The sequence below is a fragment of the Podarcis pityusensis genome (genome assembly GCF_964106645.2).
Source record: "Podarcis pityusensis genome assembly, chromosome: 14".
NCBI classification, from domain to species: domain Eukaryota; kingdom Metazoa; phylum Chordata; class Lepidosauria; order Squamata; family Lacertidae; genus Podarcis; species Podarcis pityusensis.
The window spans coordinates 21099329-21119334 of NC_138039.1; the positions used below are offsets into that span (position 1 = coordinate 21099329).

General features: G+C 41.9%; 1 protein-coding gene across 36 annotated transcripts in view; it reads left to right on the forward strand.

Moving 5' to 3' along the window:
• RBFOX1 (RNA binding fox-1 homolog 1) overlaps positions 1-20006 on the forward strand; it is a 1496801-nt gene that overhangs the window by 1129294 nt on the left and 347501 nt on the right. Inside the window, exon 1 of one of the 36 annotated variants that reach the window (XM_080981509.1) lies at positions 17361-18077. The exons of 32 other annotated variants lie outside the window; for them this stretch is intronic. In XM_080981509.1, the coding sequence (XP_080837635.1) occupies positions 17934-18077 (144 nt within the window). In that variant the 5' untranslated portion in view covers positions 17361-17933. Of the gene's footprint in view, positions 1-17360; positions 18078-20006 lie in introns of those variants that run through there. 3 more of the 36 variants (XM_080981501.1, XM_080981498.1, XM_080981493.1) reach the window with 3 other exon arrangements.

Genomic DNA, 20006 nt, shown 5'->3' on the forward strand with positions numbered 1-20006 from the left:
GGTCACAGGGGGCATCCACCTCCTGCCCTGCACCATGCTGGCTGGGGCTGGTGGAACTTGTAGTCAAACAACACCAAGAATGCACCTATTGGCTCCCACTGCATTAGAATGTTACGTGAGATGACACATTAGAATGGGACTGCATGTAAATATGGTGTTCTTTTTTGTGAGACCTCTTGTACAAGCAGAAGCAGAAGGATTGCTACAGAGCCATTAAAACATAGGAAAAGCCTGCTGGATAACGCCAATGGCCCACCTAGTCCAGAATTATAGAATCATAGAATTGTAGAGTTGGATGGGGTTCAACCCTCTGCAATGCAAGGCCAACCGGATAACTATGGGAAACCCCCAAGCAGGAACCAAGTGTGAGAGTACTCTCCTCTCCTGCAGTTTCCAGCAACTGGTATTCGGAAGCATTTACTACCTCTAGCAGGGGACAATTACTGACCATTGGTAGGTGGGTAACCATTACTGCCTCTTGTGGGAGTGAGTTCCATAGTTTAACTATGCTCTATGTGAACCAGTACTTTATCTTCCAACATTAAGCTTCATTGCATTTCCATTAATTCTGGTGTTATAAGGGAGGGAGAGAAAACATTTTCTCTAGCCAACTTACTACTGCACTGCATCAGCTATTCATCATTTGTTCAGTGGTACTAGTGGTCATTACACTTCTACCCATGGTGTTTTGGATCCAACCTAACCCCAAAACTTGGACAGTGTGTTCTAAGTACTTTACTATCACTCTCACTCCGTTGTGTTTTATTTTCATGCATTGATATTTTGGTTCTGTTTGTACTCACATAACAGAGGTAAGCCAACATTGTGCCCTATGGGTGTGTGGGTGTGGGTGTGGGTGTGGGTGTGGGTGTGTAAACGTTATTAAATTTTCTGTTTTACAATTTTAAATACTCATTTTACATCCTTAAGATATCAATAACTCCCCTTCTTCTCTTTCCATGGTTCATTTTACATATCATAAATCCCTGCATATTTTACAAAAAAATATACCATTCAGTATTCCATTATTGCATCCATCAAAACTTATTTACATTGTTGAATTTATCTTTATACTGCCAGCATTTTCAGCTGAACGCAATTATTTCCCATATATTCAATAAACCATAAATTCAACCTTCTTTGAATGTATGTTCTTCTTGTTCTCTTATTCTATATGTTAAGTCTGCAAGTTGTGTGTTGGGGGAAATCATCCATAATGAATTGAAACAAATGTCCAAAAGTACTTTGCCCAAAAAATCCAGAGTCCTTTCTGTTGGGGATAATTCAGACTGAAATTCCCCAGGTGTCAAAAAAGGTTATTTATATATGCTACTACTGTGTTTTGTTAGCCCAAAAATGGAAAACGAGTGACTCCCAGCCAAAGAAGAATGGCAACTTAAGTTGACAGAATATGCACAAGCCTCTGAATGTTTTGGACTACAACTCCCCTCAGCCTCCATCAGCATGGTCAATGATCAGGGAGCTGTAGACCAACAACATCTAGAGGGCACCACATTGGCTACCATGACTTATAACCTGATCCTGATCATGTTTACTCAGAGGTAAATCTTGCTGGTTGCAGTGGGATTTGCTTTGGAGTAACTGTACAGCCATGGGCATTTGTCATTAAGTGGCACTGGATTTATAAATGCTGGCACTGCATTTCTCTGGATCTGGTAACAGAAATATTAGGAAAGTCAATAGAAATAACACCATGCTTAACAAAAAGAAAGAAAGAAAATAGCAATTTTGATTTGCCTGAGGTATGCAGGGGGCCTCTGTAATGTTTTGATCTTTGTGCAAAGAGCTGGTAAAGAAAAGCAGACTTAATACAAAACCTTAAAATAGGAGTCAGGATTTTCATAACAAGAAAATACCGCTGGCATGATGAACTGTCACCTAGGGATTTTGAAAGGAAGAGGAAAGAGCCATCTTGTATTTTTAATTAGTCTTTGCAATACAGTAGACTTGCTTTAAGATGCTGCTGTTATTCACCTGTTTGCAAAGTACTCATCCGGTGCTTTCAAGGCAATGGAATTCAGGAAAAGGAAAAACACGTCAGTTCTTCAAATGAAAGTTATGGAAATCTCTATGGCATAGAGGTGAGTCCAGGAGGCATGTACTTATGGTGAGCCTTGCTGAGAGTCTCTTGAAACATTTGCTGGCTGACAGGTTTCAGTCTTCCTTTGGACCCATATGTTGTCACACTTGGACTTCTGAAAACTATAGTTTAGGAGTGGTGAACCTCAATCTTGGGTCCAAATGTGGTTCTCTAGGCCCCTTTCTCTAAGCCATGCCCCAAGCCCTATTCCTGGACCACGTTCCTTCTTCCCAGGCCGCATCCCCCACAAGCCCTGTTTTGCATCCTCCACTAGAGCCTCGACCTAGCTGGAACGTGGCCTTGATCTGTGAAGTTGCTTATGTGGATGGACAATGGAGTTATGTGTGTGTGTGTATTAGGAACACCTGTCTGTTGTGTGGCTGAACTCTAGCTGACTCCACCAAGGCGAACTGTGGAATTGATTCCCACAAAATGGAGTGGTGGCCACTAACTAAAGGTAAAGGGACCCCTGACCATTAGGTCCAATCATGACCGACTCTGTGGTTGTGGCGCTCATCTCGCTTTATTGGATGAGGGAGCAGGCGTTTGTCCGCAGACAGCTTCCAGGTCATGTGGCCAGCATGACTAAGCTGCTTCTGGCGAACCAGAGCAACGCACGGCAACGCCGTTTACCTTCCCGCTGGAGCTTTAAAAGAGCTTGAGACAAATTCATGGAGGGGATAACACTATCAGCTGCTACTTGCAACAATGGTTGTGTTCTTCCTCCACTATCAAAGGTAGTATGCCTTTGAATTCTAGTTCCTGGGAATCACAAGTGGGGAAAGTGATGTTGCACTCAGGTCCTGCTTGTTCGCTTCCCCTTGGGGCATCTGATTGGCCACAGTGAGTACAGGGTGCTGGATGAATTGGGTCACTGGCCTGATCCAGCAGGGCACTTTTATGTTCTTAGAAGTCACATCCATTGATCTGCCCACTTTTTTCTCTGCCCATAGTCCCCTCTGGCATGTGGCCCCTGGAAGCTTCCCCATGAAGGAATGTGGCTCTCAGGCTGAAAATGTTCCCCATTCCATCATAGTAGATATCAATCATACAAACTCAATCACAGGTTGTTGTTGTTGTTGTTTAAAAATAGAAGCAATAAATTAAGTAGTCAAATATAGGTCACCTTCAAAAAAGTTGGTTTTGTAAAATGCATTGAGGTTTTACTACAATCAAACTACCTATCTAGCTATCATCTAGCTATACACACACACACACACACACACACACACACACACACACAATAAATTAAAGATGGTGTTGTGTGGAAGCAAACAAGCTGGCACCTAGCATTATGGAGAAATTATACATGAGACAATAAATGTGAAATTAGGACCTAGGTCATGTTCATTAATTTCACTGGACCTGCTCAGAGTAGGCATAAGATTGAATACAACCCATTGACTTCAGAAGTAATAAATCTGATGCAGTGGAAATAATTACTAAAAATATACTCTCCTCTTGTTTTGTTGTTGTCTGTGCCCTTTTGTTTCTCTGGCAGATGCTTCTTTCCAACACCCATTTCCTCCTCTTCTCCTTTGTCCTCACTGTCCTTGGCCTCATTTGCCCTCATTGCCATTTAATTTGATTGGCTGTAGTGACCCACAACATTATGCTTATATGTGTCTGTGACAGCATTGTGTCAAAGCCAGTGTCATCGGGAAAATTGTGTTGGTCATCACAACCAGGTAGGATTGATCAGTAAGCAGTGCAGGCAAAAGAGACAGAGGACCATGATGTCAACGAAGAAGCAAAATGGTGCAGAGAAAGCATCACTGAAGGAAACAGTGTGACTAGCACCAGCCCTCCCATGAGGCAAAGTGAGGCAGCTGCCTAAGCCACCTGAACCAGCCTGCCTCACTCAGGAAGACACTCCAGTCATCATTGTTGAAATAACATGTAGCTGCCAGTCTGGTTACTTTACATGCCTAAGATGGGGTGTGGAGGGCTTCTGATCTTTGGCTCAGGAAGAAAAATACTGTGTGTTTGCCCTGAGTCTGACTCTAGTCATAATCACACCATAAATTTAAAGTGTACACAATAAGTTAAGCTGTACACTCATACAGTAATTCACACATCATGCTCAATGAACATGTGGTCTGTATACTTGTATATACAAACACTGCAGATTTGTAGAAACAACTTGTACCTGAGCTCAGTGTAATTTCCGAACAACCCTTTTGTGATACTATATAGAGTTTCCACCTTTTCAATGACCTCGGCAACTTGCATTCATCTAAATACAATCAAATTTGTCAGTCTCTGCCATATACCTTGTATGTGTGTGCGAATTAATATCACATACTTTAGAGAAGGGCTCATTGGTGGAGCACATATTTTGCATGCAGAAGAGCCCAGGTTCAATTCCTGGTATCTCCAGGGGCAGGATAAAGAAAAATGCTACTGTCTGAAATTCTGGAGAGCTATTGTCAGCCATTGTAAACATTATTGAGCTCCATGGGCCAATGACCAAGCTTTATACAAGTCAATTTTCTTATGAGACACATTAGGGCTGTTGTTGTTTTGAGCATTTAAATATCTATTTGCAGCAGGATTAGGGAACCTGTGGCCTCCAGATATTTCTGGACAACAACTCCCATTGTTCTTAATGCTGACCATGCTGGCTGTGGAAGATGGAGATGGGAGACAGAGTCCAGAAAGATCTAGAGGGCTGCAGATTCCCCACCCCTTTCCTGCAGAAGCAACCACAGAAGGCAAATAGTATATGGGTCAGACATTCCGTAAACCAAAAGTGTTGAGAAGCTCTATGTGAAATGTTGTTGGCAAAAGATTCAGGACTGACCACAGGAAGTACTTCTTTGCACAATTTTTAATTACATTACAGTTGTGAGAGCAATACCTACCCACTTTAACAGACAAATTGATGTAGGATAAATCTATTGATGCTTATTAGCAACAAGAAGAAAAAAAGATTTCCATACACATGGAAATACACATGTAGCCCAGTGGCAAAGCATCTTCTCTTCCTTAGAAGGTCCCAAGTTTAACCCCTGGCTCCCTGGGTAGGACTGGGAGAAGACTCCTGCCTGAAACCGCTGCCACTGCCAGTCAATATTTGGAATACTGAATGAGCTGTACCAATGGTCTGAGTCAGTATAAATCATGTCCCTATGGATGCAATATATTACTGCATACCAGACTATGGGGGCACATGACAGGAGCTGGCTGATAGCTTCAGCCAGTACCATGTGTTTTATTCCAGTTGAAGTGTCTCCTGTCCTGCAGTTTCCACAACCTGCAAAACTCTTTTTTTTTTTTTAACCATACTCTCTTTCTCTCTCTCCCTTTTAAAAAAATGATGCCACTGGACTTTCAGGAATGAACAGCAGGTCTGCCTGTCCTACTGTACTTTCCCCCCACCCTTGAAGATAACTGGCAGGTCCAGCACCTCGTTAAAGGCATCAGCCTACTACCGTTATTAGTTTGACATTCCAAATTGGAACAAGGAAGGTGGAAACATTGATTGTTCCTTTTGTAAGAAAGGGCCCCAACTAATCTCTCCAGCTCAGTCATTGTCATTAAATGAAAGCCTTTTTCACCTCCGAGTTTTCCAATTCAAATCCAGTACAGCTCATTTCATTTTGCTGTGTGTGTATGTGTGGTGTGTGTGATATAAATCGGAAGGCTAAGTCCAGTCACTAACAAATGAACCCGACTGCAATTGACACTAATTGGCTCCCTAGTCGTCCGTCTCAGCAGAGCAGCCAAGGATCAAGCACAGTGTAGTGTGTGGATCTGTCAGGGTCCCACCAGATCAGGCTTGGTACACATTAACGGTGATGTATGGGCAAGGGCACTATTGACATTGCATTACCTGTCTAGTTTTATGCTGATTGGAGAGTGATGAACAGTGTGAATTCTTGAGGACTTTTCCTGCACATTTTTCCCCAGCCTCCCACCCCCAAATTATGTTCTCTTGGGTGTTCTCTGAGCAGTACCTTTTCTCTGAAAAGGCCTCCAGACACTGCAGAGTTTGGAGCAAAAATAAATAAATGTGAAAATGTCACACTCGCAAAAAAACAGTAATAAAAATGCAACTTTATTTTTTGCTTCCCAGTCCATCTCCCTGAAAATACTTTTGAGAAGCAACCCCCAAACTTTACTCTGAATGTTGTCATTGGCAAATATTCATCAGGTCAAGTGGAATTCCCTGGGGAAATTCTGGGGAGGTCCTCCGGTTTTTACCTGTTGCAGCAAAAATTCTAAAACCACAATGTGAACAAAATACTTGGGAAAGTTCAGCCAACCAGCTGAAATTGGTATCACTAGATCAAGTCCATCAATTTGTTGAATTAATTCAACAAAATAGATTTTGAATAAATGTGCAGTTAATTGTTACTGTTTTGAATTTTATTTTGTTATTATATTTTTTAGTAGGCTGTGCAAATCACTATTCTGAATAATGTGTGGTTGTTGTTGTAGTTTTTAAATAGGGTAGGATAGGGGGCACTGAGGATGAGTTTATGGAACCAAAGGGGCTGTGGCCCAAAAAAGGTTTGGGAACCACTGACTTATTGCATTAAATAGGGGCAGGGGTGTCTGTCTTGAGTCCAGGAGGTGGGTAAATTTCTCCTTGATAGATGGAGTTTCCCCAAACTCTTTGAAAGAGGCAGTGATAAGGTTGTTCCGGGGGGGGGGGGACTTTTCTGGGCCTATGATGACAACTATAGACCCCTTCCTGGTTAAATTGCTTGAACAGGTTATTATTACTGGCCAATTTCAGGCAGTGTTGAATGGCACTGATTTATTATAGCCATTTCACTTAGGGCTTTGACCTGGTATTGGAACAGGAATCTTCTCATTGGCCTATGGGATGACCTTTACTGACAGAAGGACAGAAGGAGAGTGACCCTGTTGATGTGCAGATGATGTATTGAAGTGGGGAGAGTGCTTCTGCCCTCAGGTTTAGCTTGTGGGTTTCCCATAAGCATCTGGTTGGGTACTACAATAATAGGATGGTGGCAGGGCTGGCCCACCCATGAGGCAAGGTGAGGCAACTGCTTCAGGTAGCAGGACCCAAAGTCCTCTGCCTGATCTGGCCACTAAGGTATGCACTGGCCACTGCTGCTGCAGTGGCAGTGACAGCTGTGGCATGTTCCTTGGAGACCAATCTGTCTCCTCCTTGGCAGCCCCTGCCCAATGCCATTCTACAGAAGACTCTTAGTGAATAGGAGGTGATGCTAGTTTTCATCCACTCTTGTTCCTGATGTAGATATTCATTCCCCCATTATTCCCAATGTAGATATTCACTCACTCCTTGTTTCCTAGTGGAGAGGTAGCACCAGTGCCATTTTGTGCTTTGCTTCAGGTCCCAAAATGTATTGGACCAGCCCTGGATGATGGACCAGATGGACCTTTGGTGTTCATCCAGCAGGAGTGAGAGGGACCGCTTCTGATGAGAGATGCCAACAGAAGTATGAATAGGTGGAGAAAGTCCACCAGCCTTCCAGACAGAATGTTGGATTGCTTGCCCAGTCTAAGGAACAGAACCACCTGATGCACTAATCTGTGCTTGCCCCATTCATTGTTGTGTACCATTGTTGGATGAATGTCTTCACTTGAGCAGCCATATCACCTGCTGTGCAATGTATAGCAATGTGTGTTACCTGCTGTGCCTTTGAACAGCATTTTGCATATGTATCACACTGATCTGAGCATTAAAGCTTTTTTGGGGAAAACATCACTGGAGTTCATCATCAAGTGAGAGCCAGGACAGTCTTCCACTACCAAATAACTAAGGGGTGACTTATTTATTTATTGAATTTTTATACTGCCTTATACCCAGAGGTCTCAGGGTGGCTCACAGAACAAAATTAATATATAAAACCACAAAATATATAATCAAAAGAAAAACAGCGACCCAAGATTTACTGTTCCCTTTGTTCTCCTTTGGCCATTTAAGAAGAATTTTTGTTTGTGTGTCTGGTATATCTCTCCCCGTTACCAATTCTGCAAGACAATTGAATTATCCATTGGACTCAGGCTGGATATATTTTGCATCATCTCAGCCCCCCTGCCAATCTCTGTTGTGGTGATGATAATAGGGATGGTGTGACTGCACAGCCTGTGGGATGACAGGGTGAATAATGTGGGTCTTCCTCCAACCACATTGTTCCTGCTAAACAATAATAAAAACAAAACAAAATATTATTGCAAGCTTGATTTGATCAATTAATGATGAATAAGAAGTGTGGGATGACTGGTTGATGATGGACTTCTCAACTCAGGTTTCCCCTGACTACAACACCCACTGACTGAGGTTGATGGGATCTGCTTTTATCCATTATAAAAGATAAAGGGACATCATTATAGATAGATGATAGATAGATTGATAGATAGATATAGATAGATATGTCTGTCTGTCTATCATCTATCATCTATCTATATCATCTATCTATCATCTATCATCTATCTATATCATCTATCTATCATCTATCATCTATCTATCTATGAAATGATTATGAAACTTAAAATGTGCAGGATTGTGCCTTTGGATTAGACCAGAGATGAGAAACCTGTGGCCTCGCAGATATTGTTGGTCTTCAGTTCCCATTAAACACAGCCAATAGTCATAAATGATGGTAGTAGTAGTCCATCAGCATCTGAAAAGCATCATGTTGCCTTTCCTTGAATTAGACCAATACATTGCAGCAGGTGTCAACTGGAGGGCAACACCTTTGTTACCTCTGGATTAAGCTTGCTTTTATCATGCAGACCTCATCCACTAGCGAATAATTCATCCACATTTTAATCAATCAACTTGATAAGCCTATTTTCCTGCCAAATGAGAAAGAGAATCTTTCCCACCACCTGCTTCCTAGGACTAATAATCCGCTGTGGAAATGTAGTGAAGACACTCTTACCCCCCCCCCTTTAGTTTGATCTTATAGATAACCAGATTAGGTAAAGGTAAAGGGACCCCTGACCATTAGGTCCAGTCGTGACCGACTCTGGGGTTGCGGCACTCATCTCGCTTTATTGGCCGAGGGAGCCGGCGTTTGCCTGCAGACAGCTTCCGGGTCATGTGATCAGCATGACTAAGCCACTTCTGGCGAACCAGAGCAGCACACGGAAATGCCGTTTACCTTCCCGCTGGAGCAATACCTATTGATCTACTTGCACTTTGACGTGCTTTCGAACTGCTAGGTTGGCAGGAGCAGGGACCGAGCAATGGGAGCTCACCCCGTCACGGGGATTCGAACCACCAGCCTTCTGATTGACAAGTTCTAGGCTCTGTGGTTTAACCCACAGCGCCACCCGCGTCCCTGATAACCAGATTATATATACAACATGGTCTATATACAACATGGTATGCAAAGTTGTAGTAGGAAAGGGGCAATCAAAATGATCAAGGGAATGAGGAAAGGCTGCAGCATTCAGGACTTACTAGTTTAGAGAAATGGTGAGTGAGATGTGACATGATAGAAATTTATGTAATTGTGCATACCATGGAAAAAGTGGGCAAAGACAAGTTTTTCTCCCTCTTAACACTAGAACTCATATGCCTCTATGAGTATGAATGTCGGAAGATTCACAACAGATAAAAGACAGTGCATAGTTAAAGCATGGAACTCACTCCCACAGGAGGTCCAAACCTGCATAGTTTTACTTCCGGGGTGGCGCCATCGGCAATGGTGGACTCCCTCTGAACTGGAGGGACCAGCTCCACGGGAATCAGGTCTTTTCCGCTACGGCGAAGCGGGGACCCATTCAAAAATCACAGGCGGATGAAGCCTGTGACCATGGGACTCAGCGGGCCCCTTTAGTGCCCCCCCAACCCGCAAAGGAACCCACTAAAGGGCTCCGGAGCGAAGAGGGGGAAGTGGCGCGGTGCTGAGAGTCAACTGCTTCTTCCGTGGAGCAAAGCCGCACAGCCATTGCCGGAGAGCGCTGCCTTTTTCCTGGGACAATTTGGCTTTTAAAACAACCACCCATGAGTACTTAAGTTTCGGACAATTGGACTCTAAATAAGGATTTGTGAGCAGAAAGGAAAACTGGACTTAAAAGTTTAATTTAATTTGGCACTGAAACGGGAAGGTCTAAACAGGAAGTCATCCTTCCGTTTCTTTGTAGATAGATTAAAGCAAAGACACAGCAAACTAAAGTTCTGAAAATCGCTTCTAAAGGATTAACTTTCATCATTTAAAATTGTGGAACCCCCTTCGGAAGCAGGAGAAGAGGGGGGATTTTTTCTGGACTGTTTAAACCTGCAGAAGTGAGTGTAAAGTAAAGTAACTTTCCACCATCTTGATCCTGGAGCGGGGTGTCAGGACTGACGTTCTTTGAAGCTCATTGACCAGAGACAAACGTTTTTGACAGATAGCTAAAGGAAGAGATACATAGTGATTCCATTGTTCCCCTTCGCATTTTAAAGGAACAAATATTGACAAAATATCTGAAAAAGGAAACTTTGTTGTTAGATTTGTTTTTAAAAGAAAAGAACAAGCAGAAGTTTTTTCCCCTAGAGGGAGCCTGTGAAACTGTAACCAATTTTGAATCGGGAAGCTCGCAGCTGTTACAGATTACGATCGTGGGAATAGACTTTTGACCTTGCAGGACAATGTATTCAGAAGCTCTGTTGAGTGCTTTCTGTAAAACAAGTGCCCTACTGGAACAGCTACATGAGAAGACGGATTTTATGACTGATGTGATTAGAAATTTTGGACAGGCAGTGGAATATTATATAGAGCCCACCCAGGAATTAGATCAGGAGTGTGCCCTGACAGAACAGATGAGGGAAGAGGATGTTGCTGAATCTTGGGCACCAGGGATGGAGGGAGCTGCGGCCCAGCAGGAACATGAATTCTTGGATTTGACAAATGAACTTGGAAAAAGCCAGATTTGGAAAGATAAAGTTTGGTTTGGTTTGGAAATGGGGGGTTGGATAGACCCTCCTATGCAGGGAGGTTTGGACTTTTCGAGTCTGGTAATGGGCCGTGAGATGTTTGGGGTTGTGGGGGCTCTCAATTTTGGAGGGTTTTTGAAACATGTTCTTAAATACCACATGGAACTTAGTGGGGACTATGGAAAAGGGGCTGATTTGTCGAGAAGGGTCAAAAGCATTGTCAAGCTGGAGTTCCCAAGAGTGAAAGAAGTAGGAGATAAAGGAAAATATAGCTATAAATATGAAGAAGAGCTGCGGAAGGGACATGGAAGAGACTTAAGGGCCTCGGACATAAGGTTACCAGGTTAATGCGCTAGATTGATGGGATAGAAAGGACTGACAAAACCCGGGTCCAGGAGGAAGAGACGCTGGATGAAGATTGGATTGTTATTTCTTTTATTATGATTGTTTTATAAAATTGATGAATGTTAGAAAAATGTTGGAATGAAATTATTTGGCTTTAGCAAAAATGTTTAAAGAATTATGTAAGAATATTATGGTTATGAGAAATTGGTAAAAATAAGATTTAAGTTTTAAGTTTTAAGGTTTTCATAGTAAGATAAGATTAAAATAGATTAAGGTAAAGTAATGACAGAATATTATGAAATATGGAAAGGATTTGCTGTGACAATTAATAATCAGGATACAAAAAAAGGGGGGAGGAGGAGGTCAAAGAAAGAAGGTAATGACAGTTAAAGATATGAGAATATTGGATTTGTTTTTAAATGTTTGTGGTATATTTTTGTTTTTTAATTGTGTCGTGTTATTTTTTGATTTTGATTTTTATTAATTTGTATTGTTTGGCTGTGGTTTGTCTTTTCTTTGTTTTTTCTTTCTTTTTTTCTTTTTTATTCTCTTTTGTAATTTTAAAATTTTCAATAAATATCATTTTTAAAAAAACAAACCTGCATAGCTTTAAAAGAGATTTGACAAATCCAAAGTATTGATAAGGCTATTGATTATGGCTATGTTCTGCCTCCACTGTCAGAGGTCATAATGCTTCTGAATATCAGTTACTGAAAGCCACAGTGGTGGGTGGGTGTGCTCTTGTGAGCAGGTCCTGCTTGCAGGTTTCCCATAGACATCTGGTTGGCTCCTGTGAGAACAGGATGCTCCAACAAGGCTCTTCTCATTTCTTGTGCTCTTGTGCTAATATAGGATTGGACCCTCTACTAAAGTATTGTCTATACTAGTTGCCAGTGTGTCTTTACAGGGTATCAGGCAGGATTATTTCCTGGTACTACCTGGAGATGTTAGAAATTGAACATGTGACCTTTTGCATACAATACATGTACAGGGTGAGTCCTTTAAAAGAGGCCCCGTGGATACAGAGTACACATGTTCCACGGGGCCTCTTTTAAAAGACTCGCCCTGTACATGGAGCTATAGTTCTTCCTCTCAGTTGTGTGTGAACTCATCCTGAAGTCGGGCACCCATGCTTTAAATTACTTCTCTGCCTACCTATGCAGATGTTGAACCATAATTTCATCAATCAGTTATGAGAGCTTATCGGATATTCTGAGAGCATCTGATTCTGTCAAATAGACCTCAGCATGTTCTGGATGGGAGGCCAATAGAAATCACATAGAGGCTGAAATGAAACATTAAAAGTGTTATGTGGCTACTGCCAAAAGCAGCTCTGTGTCCTCTGACACCCCCTTCCCAAGTGATAACATCTAGTGTGTTGTGCTGAAAGATTCTCCTGCATTTTTTTAAACCATTCTCAATTAATGAGAAAATAAATTCCATTCAGTAATTACCAGAGAGGAGAGAAAAATCTGACAGCATTATGGATAGGACACAGGTTATTAATTGTTTTTAGTTTATATGTGGCTTGGCCAAGAGGTTCTGTGATTGCCTTTTCCTTCGTTCTACAAATCATCTCACCTGTATGCTACATTATGCAGCCTTCCTAGGTGCCCATGCTTGTTCTTAATCTCTCAAATCAATGCTTTCCATACCAGAAGCATGGGGTGCCAAGGGCTACACTCTGCAGCCTTCCAAGGTGTGATTGCTTCAGTTAAATCTCCCCTATTAAGCTTTTTTTCATATCAGGACGTATGGGGAACTGCAAAGGTTTGAAGGGTGGATGCCAAATAATGATTTCCTCTTTGGGAGAAATCTTCCTATTGAGATCAAGCAGGCGCCTTCACTTTAATCTTTTCAGTGCCTGCTAAAAACATTCATGCTTAAAGAAGCCTACCCAGATACTTAGCAAGTTGAGGTGATTTTAATCTGTTTTAGTGTTTTATCTTTGGGGTGTTTTAAAGTAGGGTTGTGATTGTTTTCTTGATCTCACAGCTTTATCTTTCATAAACTGTTTTGAGGGTTGTTGTTTTTACAATCAAGCAGCGTATAAATTTTATGAAATAAATAAGTAAACCGCCTTCCCTCTTCTTCCAGGGGAGGATGGGTGTCGCAAATTCCTCCCCCCTGAAAGGAGGGGAGCTGCATCCCACATCCTACCCCCTGATCTTAGCTAAAAGGCCGAGAAGTGGTGGCTTCTGCTACATAAATAGGTAATATGTGTATCCACAGAAAACTTTCTGTGCTTAGGGACACAGGAAACTGCCTCATAGTCAAAACTTTGGTGCATCTCAGTATAATGATTTAGTGGTGGCTCTCCATGGTTTCAGAGAGGGGGCATTCCCAGGCATATGTGGAGATGCCCGGGATTAAAACTGGGACCTTTTGAATGCAAATCAGATGTTCTACCACTGAGCTACAACCCACCTAGATCACATGCTTTGGTTTACTGTGACTGGAATTCTAGGTGGCGGTGTGGGTTAAACCACAGAGCCTAGGACTTGCCAATCAGAAGGTCGGTGGTTTGAATCCCCGTGATGGGGTGAGTTCCCATTGCTCAGTCCCTGCTCCTGCCAACCTAGCAGTTTGAAAGCCCATCAAAGTGCAAGTATATAAATAGGTACCGCTCCGGCGGGAAGGTAAACGGTGTTTCCGTGCGCTGCTCTGGTTCACCAGAAGCGGCTTAGTCATGCTGGCCACATGACCCAGAAGTTGTACACTGGCTCCCTCAGCCAATAAAGCGAGATGAGCGCCGCAACCCCAGAGTCAGTCACGACTGGACCGAAAGGGCGTCCCTTTACCTTACTTTTAAGACCTCTTAAACTCACTGTGGTGAGATGTACTTCTGATATTCTGAGCAATACTGAATATGTTATTTGTTGGAAGGGGGATAATGAGAAGTGAAGCCACTGCTCAGGTGGAGGCCTAGAATCTCTTTCCAGCCTGGAAAGTTGGTTTATAAATATCACCGACTAATAAATGTGTTACTGATCATGTAAATACATATGAAGACACACCTTACTACAACTTCTTCTTCTTCTTGAAAGCAGCTTGGTTGCTGGGGGGAGCCTGAAGTGCTTCATTTATAGCACACATTTTGCTTGCTTGCTTAAAGCATTGCTTTGAGAGCTGAAGAACCATGGACAGTTCCAAACCGTCCAGACACAAAGCGTTTAGTGCCGTTTGACTACAAAACTAAAACAATGAAATGAAACCACCCATAATATATAGAGAAAATAGGTTTGTTCATCTCTTATGCAACGTATTTGTTTTTCATTGCCCATTATGATAGGGTCTTATTAGAGGGCCATGTTTTATTTATCAGGGTGTTTCTGTGAGTCGGCTGAAGAATAAAGAGAAAGAAAGAAAGAAAGAAAGAAAGAAAGAAAGAAAGAAAGAAATCTCTTTCTTTCTATCGGCTCAGGGCATTTGCTGAATAACATGTTTAGTGTTCTGGAAAAAGAGGGGAGAGGAGCATGAGATATTCCTGTCAGAACAAGGGACTGCTTAAGGCAAAGGGATAGAATGAAGAAGGGGGAGGATATGAGAAAGTGGCTATAAGGGACTTCATTTTTATGTTAGCTTTTATTTTTACCCTCCTTCCTTCCTTTCTTGTGTGTGCGTAGGCTTTTATTCCCCCCTTTTTTATTCCCCCTTTTTGTGTTATAAATTAATTTGTGCTCTTCAGTGTAGGAGTGCTATCCAAGAACCTCAAGCTCATGATACATGGACTTTCCCTGCGCATGAAAGCAAGCCCTGTTTTGTAAGTCCAAGCATTTTCCTTATTTTTAGCCATTTAATAGGTGTTTGTGTTGGGTGGCGCAGGTTTGTTAGAGGGGTGTCTTGCTTTGGGAAGAGGTGTATTTTTGGTTGTAACACCCAGCCTTGTCTCAGTCCTGTGGGTGGGGTTCTTGCAGTAAGATTGCTATAGATTTCTCTCTCTCTCTCTCTCTCTCTCTCTCTCTCTCTCTCTCTCTTAAAGGAGCTTTTTCAAATGTGTGCACGTCTCACAATGCAACAGCTAATTACCTTCCGAGTTGAGAGCTGTTTGCCTGAATCACAGGAATTCTCTAGTGATCTGTTTCCATTTTAGTTCAATAGTAGCTTGGGAAAGAAATGAATCTTTATTTAAAGGGAAATATGTGCTATCAATTTAGTTGCAACCTTCCCAACACCATTTTTTTTTTTTAAATACACCCACATAAAAACAACAAGAAATGGCACAGAATATATTTCTGTGTGAAATTATTATATTTCCCACTAACTCCAAATGTTCCCTCACTTGGTACAGATTGTAGCCTATTTTGCCTTCCCCCCCTCTCTTTTCTTATTCTTATTATTGGTTTTTTTAAGTTGGGTTCCCTCTGAATGTTTGAAAAGTTCTGCTTCTGGAAAGGAACCTTGAGAGGGAAGGGAAATGGAGGGGAATCCTGAAGAGTAATTTGCTGAGATTCAGCCTTTTTATGGAAGAATTAATAATTCAATGCATTTGTCAAATTCCATTTTGAATAACACCAGTATCTTTTGTTACATATTAGTAACATGTGGAAGGGAGGTGGGGAAAGAAATTTGACCTCAAGGACAAGTTTTGAGCATAAATGATTTAATTTGCAGATCACATCCAATTTTATTACATGAAGACTAACTAGATCTACTAATGAATAATTATTACTCCATAAAATAAAAGGGGGGGCAGAGACAGTTTGCGACAGTTGAATACTAATTCCAATGAGGGACATTACTCTCTCTTAAGTAAAAAAGTAAACATTACATTCCCCCTAGTGACTAATGGTGTTTGTTCATGTAACCTGACAGAATAGCCTCTTGTAATGGATTGTCCTTCTGACACGTTTTATAATCTTAAATGAAATTATATATCTCTGTATCTGTTTCTGTATCTGTATCTGTATCTGTATCTGTATCTGTATCTGTATCTGTATCTGTATCTGTATCTGTATCTGTATCTATACAAACACAAACAGAGAGAGAGATGTTTTCTTCCCAGGACAGGAGAGAAAGGGAGGGAAAGGATTGTGCCACACCATGATCTTTATTCCACGAGATTCTGCTGTGGTTCCTAATCTAATTTTTCACAGCAGTTAATGATTTTACAAGCTTCTGTGAAATGCAGAAGGGGAGATAGGTGTGAAGTATATTATGGAAAATAAAAATAAAAAGATTTGGGAGATGTGTGTGCGCACAAATATTATTTCCTAGATATATGGTATACGTATATTCATTTCACCTCACCCTGAGTGATTTTTATAAGGGGGCTCTAGAAATTTAAATATACTTTCAACATTACATGGTATCTAAACAAGCGGTTTTAAAATTAGAATTAATATTAAGAATAAGAAATGCTTTCCCCCTCGCTCCTGTGGCTTTCATACATCAGATTGTACTTCTGGTGCAATAGGACTCAGTATAAAATGTGAGTTCAAGCTTTCCTTTCAAGTCAGGCATGTAAAGTCCATCTGTGTGTGTGATGGGGGTGTATGTTTGTGTGTCCCTGTGTATGGTACATGTTTTGAAAAGGATGGCCAGAGAGATAGGCACAGATCAAAGCCATGTGTATCTTCTAGAGTATTTTAACTTTCTTTTGTGCTTCTATACTTTTAATGCATGTTTTTCTAAACGCGCGCACAGACACACACAGAGAGAGACTTTGTTTTCTCTCTGTTTGCCTGATTTCTTCGTTGGGGATTCCCTAACTGATTGTCAGGTGTGGGGCCTGAGGAAGGAAAAAAAAAAAAACACTGGAGAGGAGGGGTGTCTGTGGTGAATCATAACAGCCTTTCTCGTCCCAGCTGGGCAGTGACATTAATTGCCCAAACCTCATGACTGTATATGATGCCTGTCTTTCTCCTTCTGCATCCTCTCCAGGGATTTTTAAAATGCAGTTATTTGAATTTTTGGTGAGTGGTACAGAGACCCTGCCCTGGTTAGGACCCATTTGACAAATGAGAGGAGCGGAGTAGCATCAGCCACACCAGAAGGAGTCTCTCTCTCTCTCTCTCTCTCTCTCTCTCTCTCTCTCTCTCTCTCCAAGGGAGCCAGGCTTTTAATGTGGAACAAACCCTTCCAACGGCGGTTGCCACTGAGGGGGAGTTTCAGCAGCTCAGCTTAGAAGCTGCCGGCTGCCTTCTCTCCTTTGCTTATTAAATCTCACCACCACCCCTTTTTTTTCTCTCCTTCCCACACCTCTCTGTTTTTGTTTCGTTCGAGTGAGCTGGGGGGGGGGGTGTTGTTTGGCAGCGTTGGGTGGGATTACCCTCCCAAACGAAAATTGTACCAAATGGCCTTGCCTTGACAATTGAACGTAGTGGGGCTTTAACACTGGGAGCTGGAGGTGAGGAGGCTGGCAAGGTTGCGTTGTTAAAAAGAAGGGGGGTAGAGAGAGAAAAAGAAACACCCTGAGAAGGGATGTTTTTGAGAGGTTGTGTGTCGTTTTGAGAGAGAAAAAACAAAAGCAAAAAAAAAAAATCACATCTGAGAGAAAGAGAGAGAGAGAGTGCTGGCAGTTGTGGTGTTGGGGGTGGCAGGTTTGGGGTGGGGGGGAGAGAAGAGAGAGAGAAATAAATAACCAAGCTTGCACCGGAGAGGCAGCAGCAACGTGCGTGTATGCAACCCCCTTCACTTGTCCTACGTCGGGTTCAGAGCAGCAACATGCAGCATCCTCTGACGGGGACGACCTGCGTTGCGCTGCCGAACGTCGGCATGTGTCCCCAGCTGTCCTGTGCCTTGACTTTTATGTATTTACAGCAGGTAAGTCGCAGCAACTTTTTTTTGTCTCTTCCAACTCTCTGTCCCCCACCCTTGCTTCTCTCTCCCCCCCCCACCACTCTCACCCGGGTTTGGTCATTCCCTCTTCTTGTCACTGTATTGTCTGTACCCCATGAAGTGGAAACAGCTTTCTGCCTGAATGGAATGTGTAATTGTCTCTTTCATGTGCCTGTGTGTGTTTGCCTGTGTACGAATGCATCCAAATAAGCAAAAGAAATTAATTCGTACGGGAAAGTCGCCTCTGCGCCTCCGTTTTCTTTAATGGTACAGCTTCAATGCATGTGATCTCAAATATTCTGAAGTTTTGAGGGTGGTTACCCCCCCCCCGCCTCTGTGGTTTTGGTTTTGTATTTGCTCTGGGAACAATATGCATGCAAGGTTTAGATAGATGATAGATAGATAGATAGATAGATAGATAGATAGATGGTAGATTTTAGCCACACAAAATTATGTTTATTATTATTATTATTATTTAAAATCCTTCTTCTCCCCCTCCCAGTTTTTGCTCCTGGGAATCAAATTTGTTTTTCAAAGTACAGTCCTGGTGCAAATTTGGTTTAAACTCACAATTTGCCATGTGAGTCCTTCATTGGAATTAGATGCCAGTGGAGGATAAATGGATTTGAAGTAGGGGGAAAGAGCAGTATAGATGGTAGAAGTTTGCCAGATCAGTTGATGGGTCATTTGGAAATCTGTGATTTGCATCTTGATATTTATCAATGGGCATCGTATTGAGGGTTTACTATGGGGAGGGGGGAGGGCATAGGCAGTTACCTCCACCTTAGAAATCAGTGGTTCCCCCATTATTATTATTTTTCAGCATCTTAATATTAGGGGTTCCCCCCAACTGGTGTTACAAATAAGTTTTGGGGTTTGTTGCCTTTTGTCCATGAAATTTCAGAAGGGAAAATAAATTAGGGCTGCATAGCAAGACATCCGGGTCCACTTACTTAAAAGTAAATCCATTGAAATCAATTGGGGGGATATTTCTCCCAGGCAAATGTTCAAGCGTCAAAGTGTCAGCATCTCACAATGGCATGTCTGTGCTTAGAATTCTTATTATAAATGTACAGTTTTGTGGGTAATAAACTGAGCCTCCTACTACAGAGGGGATATGCACTGGGTGCAAAGGAGCAAGATTAAAATATATTGTCATGCAAATGTAATTGCATTTATTCTGTTGAGAGTGTCATCAGCCCCCCTCCCCCCCTTTCTGCATTTACTATAACTCAGCTGAAGCGTACGGTGCAGGAGCATTTATCTATTAACACTCAGCTGCTACGACAGTTTAGATGTCACCTACAGATGTGTGCAAAGCAATACGGAACTTTCTTTCCTTGTCTCTCTTTAGGGGGGAAAAACAGAGCAATGTTCTAATATATTCTTGATTTCTTGCAATGGATCTATCTTCTTCTTCTTTTTTTTTTTTTTTTAATGAAATTGTTCAGAATCCAAGCATTGGTGCCTTTTAAGACGTGGGCAGTTGCTTGAAAGCCTCACATTTTAAAAGAAACCAAAGCTCTCTTCAGTATCCAGACACTCGGTGGGAATTGGCTCTGGGATTGACAAACAAATTATATATTAAAAGGTTCATGTGTACAGATTAGAATTGTTACGTGGGAGGGCTTTATCTGCATGCAATTTAAATTAGCAGTAAGCCTACCAAATCTTTCCTTTGTTTTTAAGTTAAAGTCTCAATGCTACTTCTGTGTGCCTTTTAAAAATTAGATGCTTGGGGAATCACCCTTAAAAGATCATTGTCTTTCTGCATAGCTGTACTATACCAGCAGAAGCAAGTTCTATTTTCTCCAGTTGTTTCTTGAACTTTTCAAGGCAACCATTTTAACATTAAGGAAGTAGCTTTTGAAAGGGCTTATGTGACTTAAGGTTAGAGGTCAATCTGGACACACA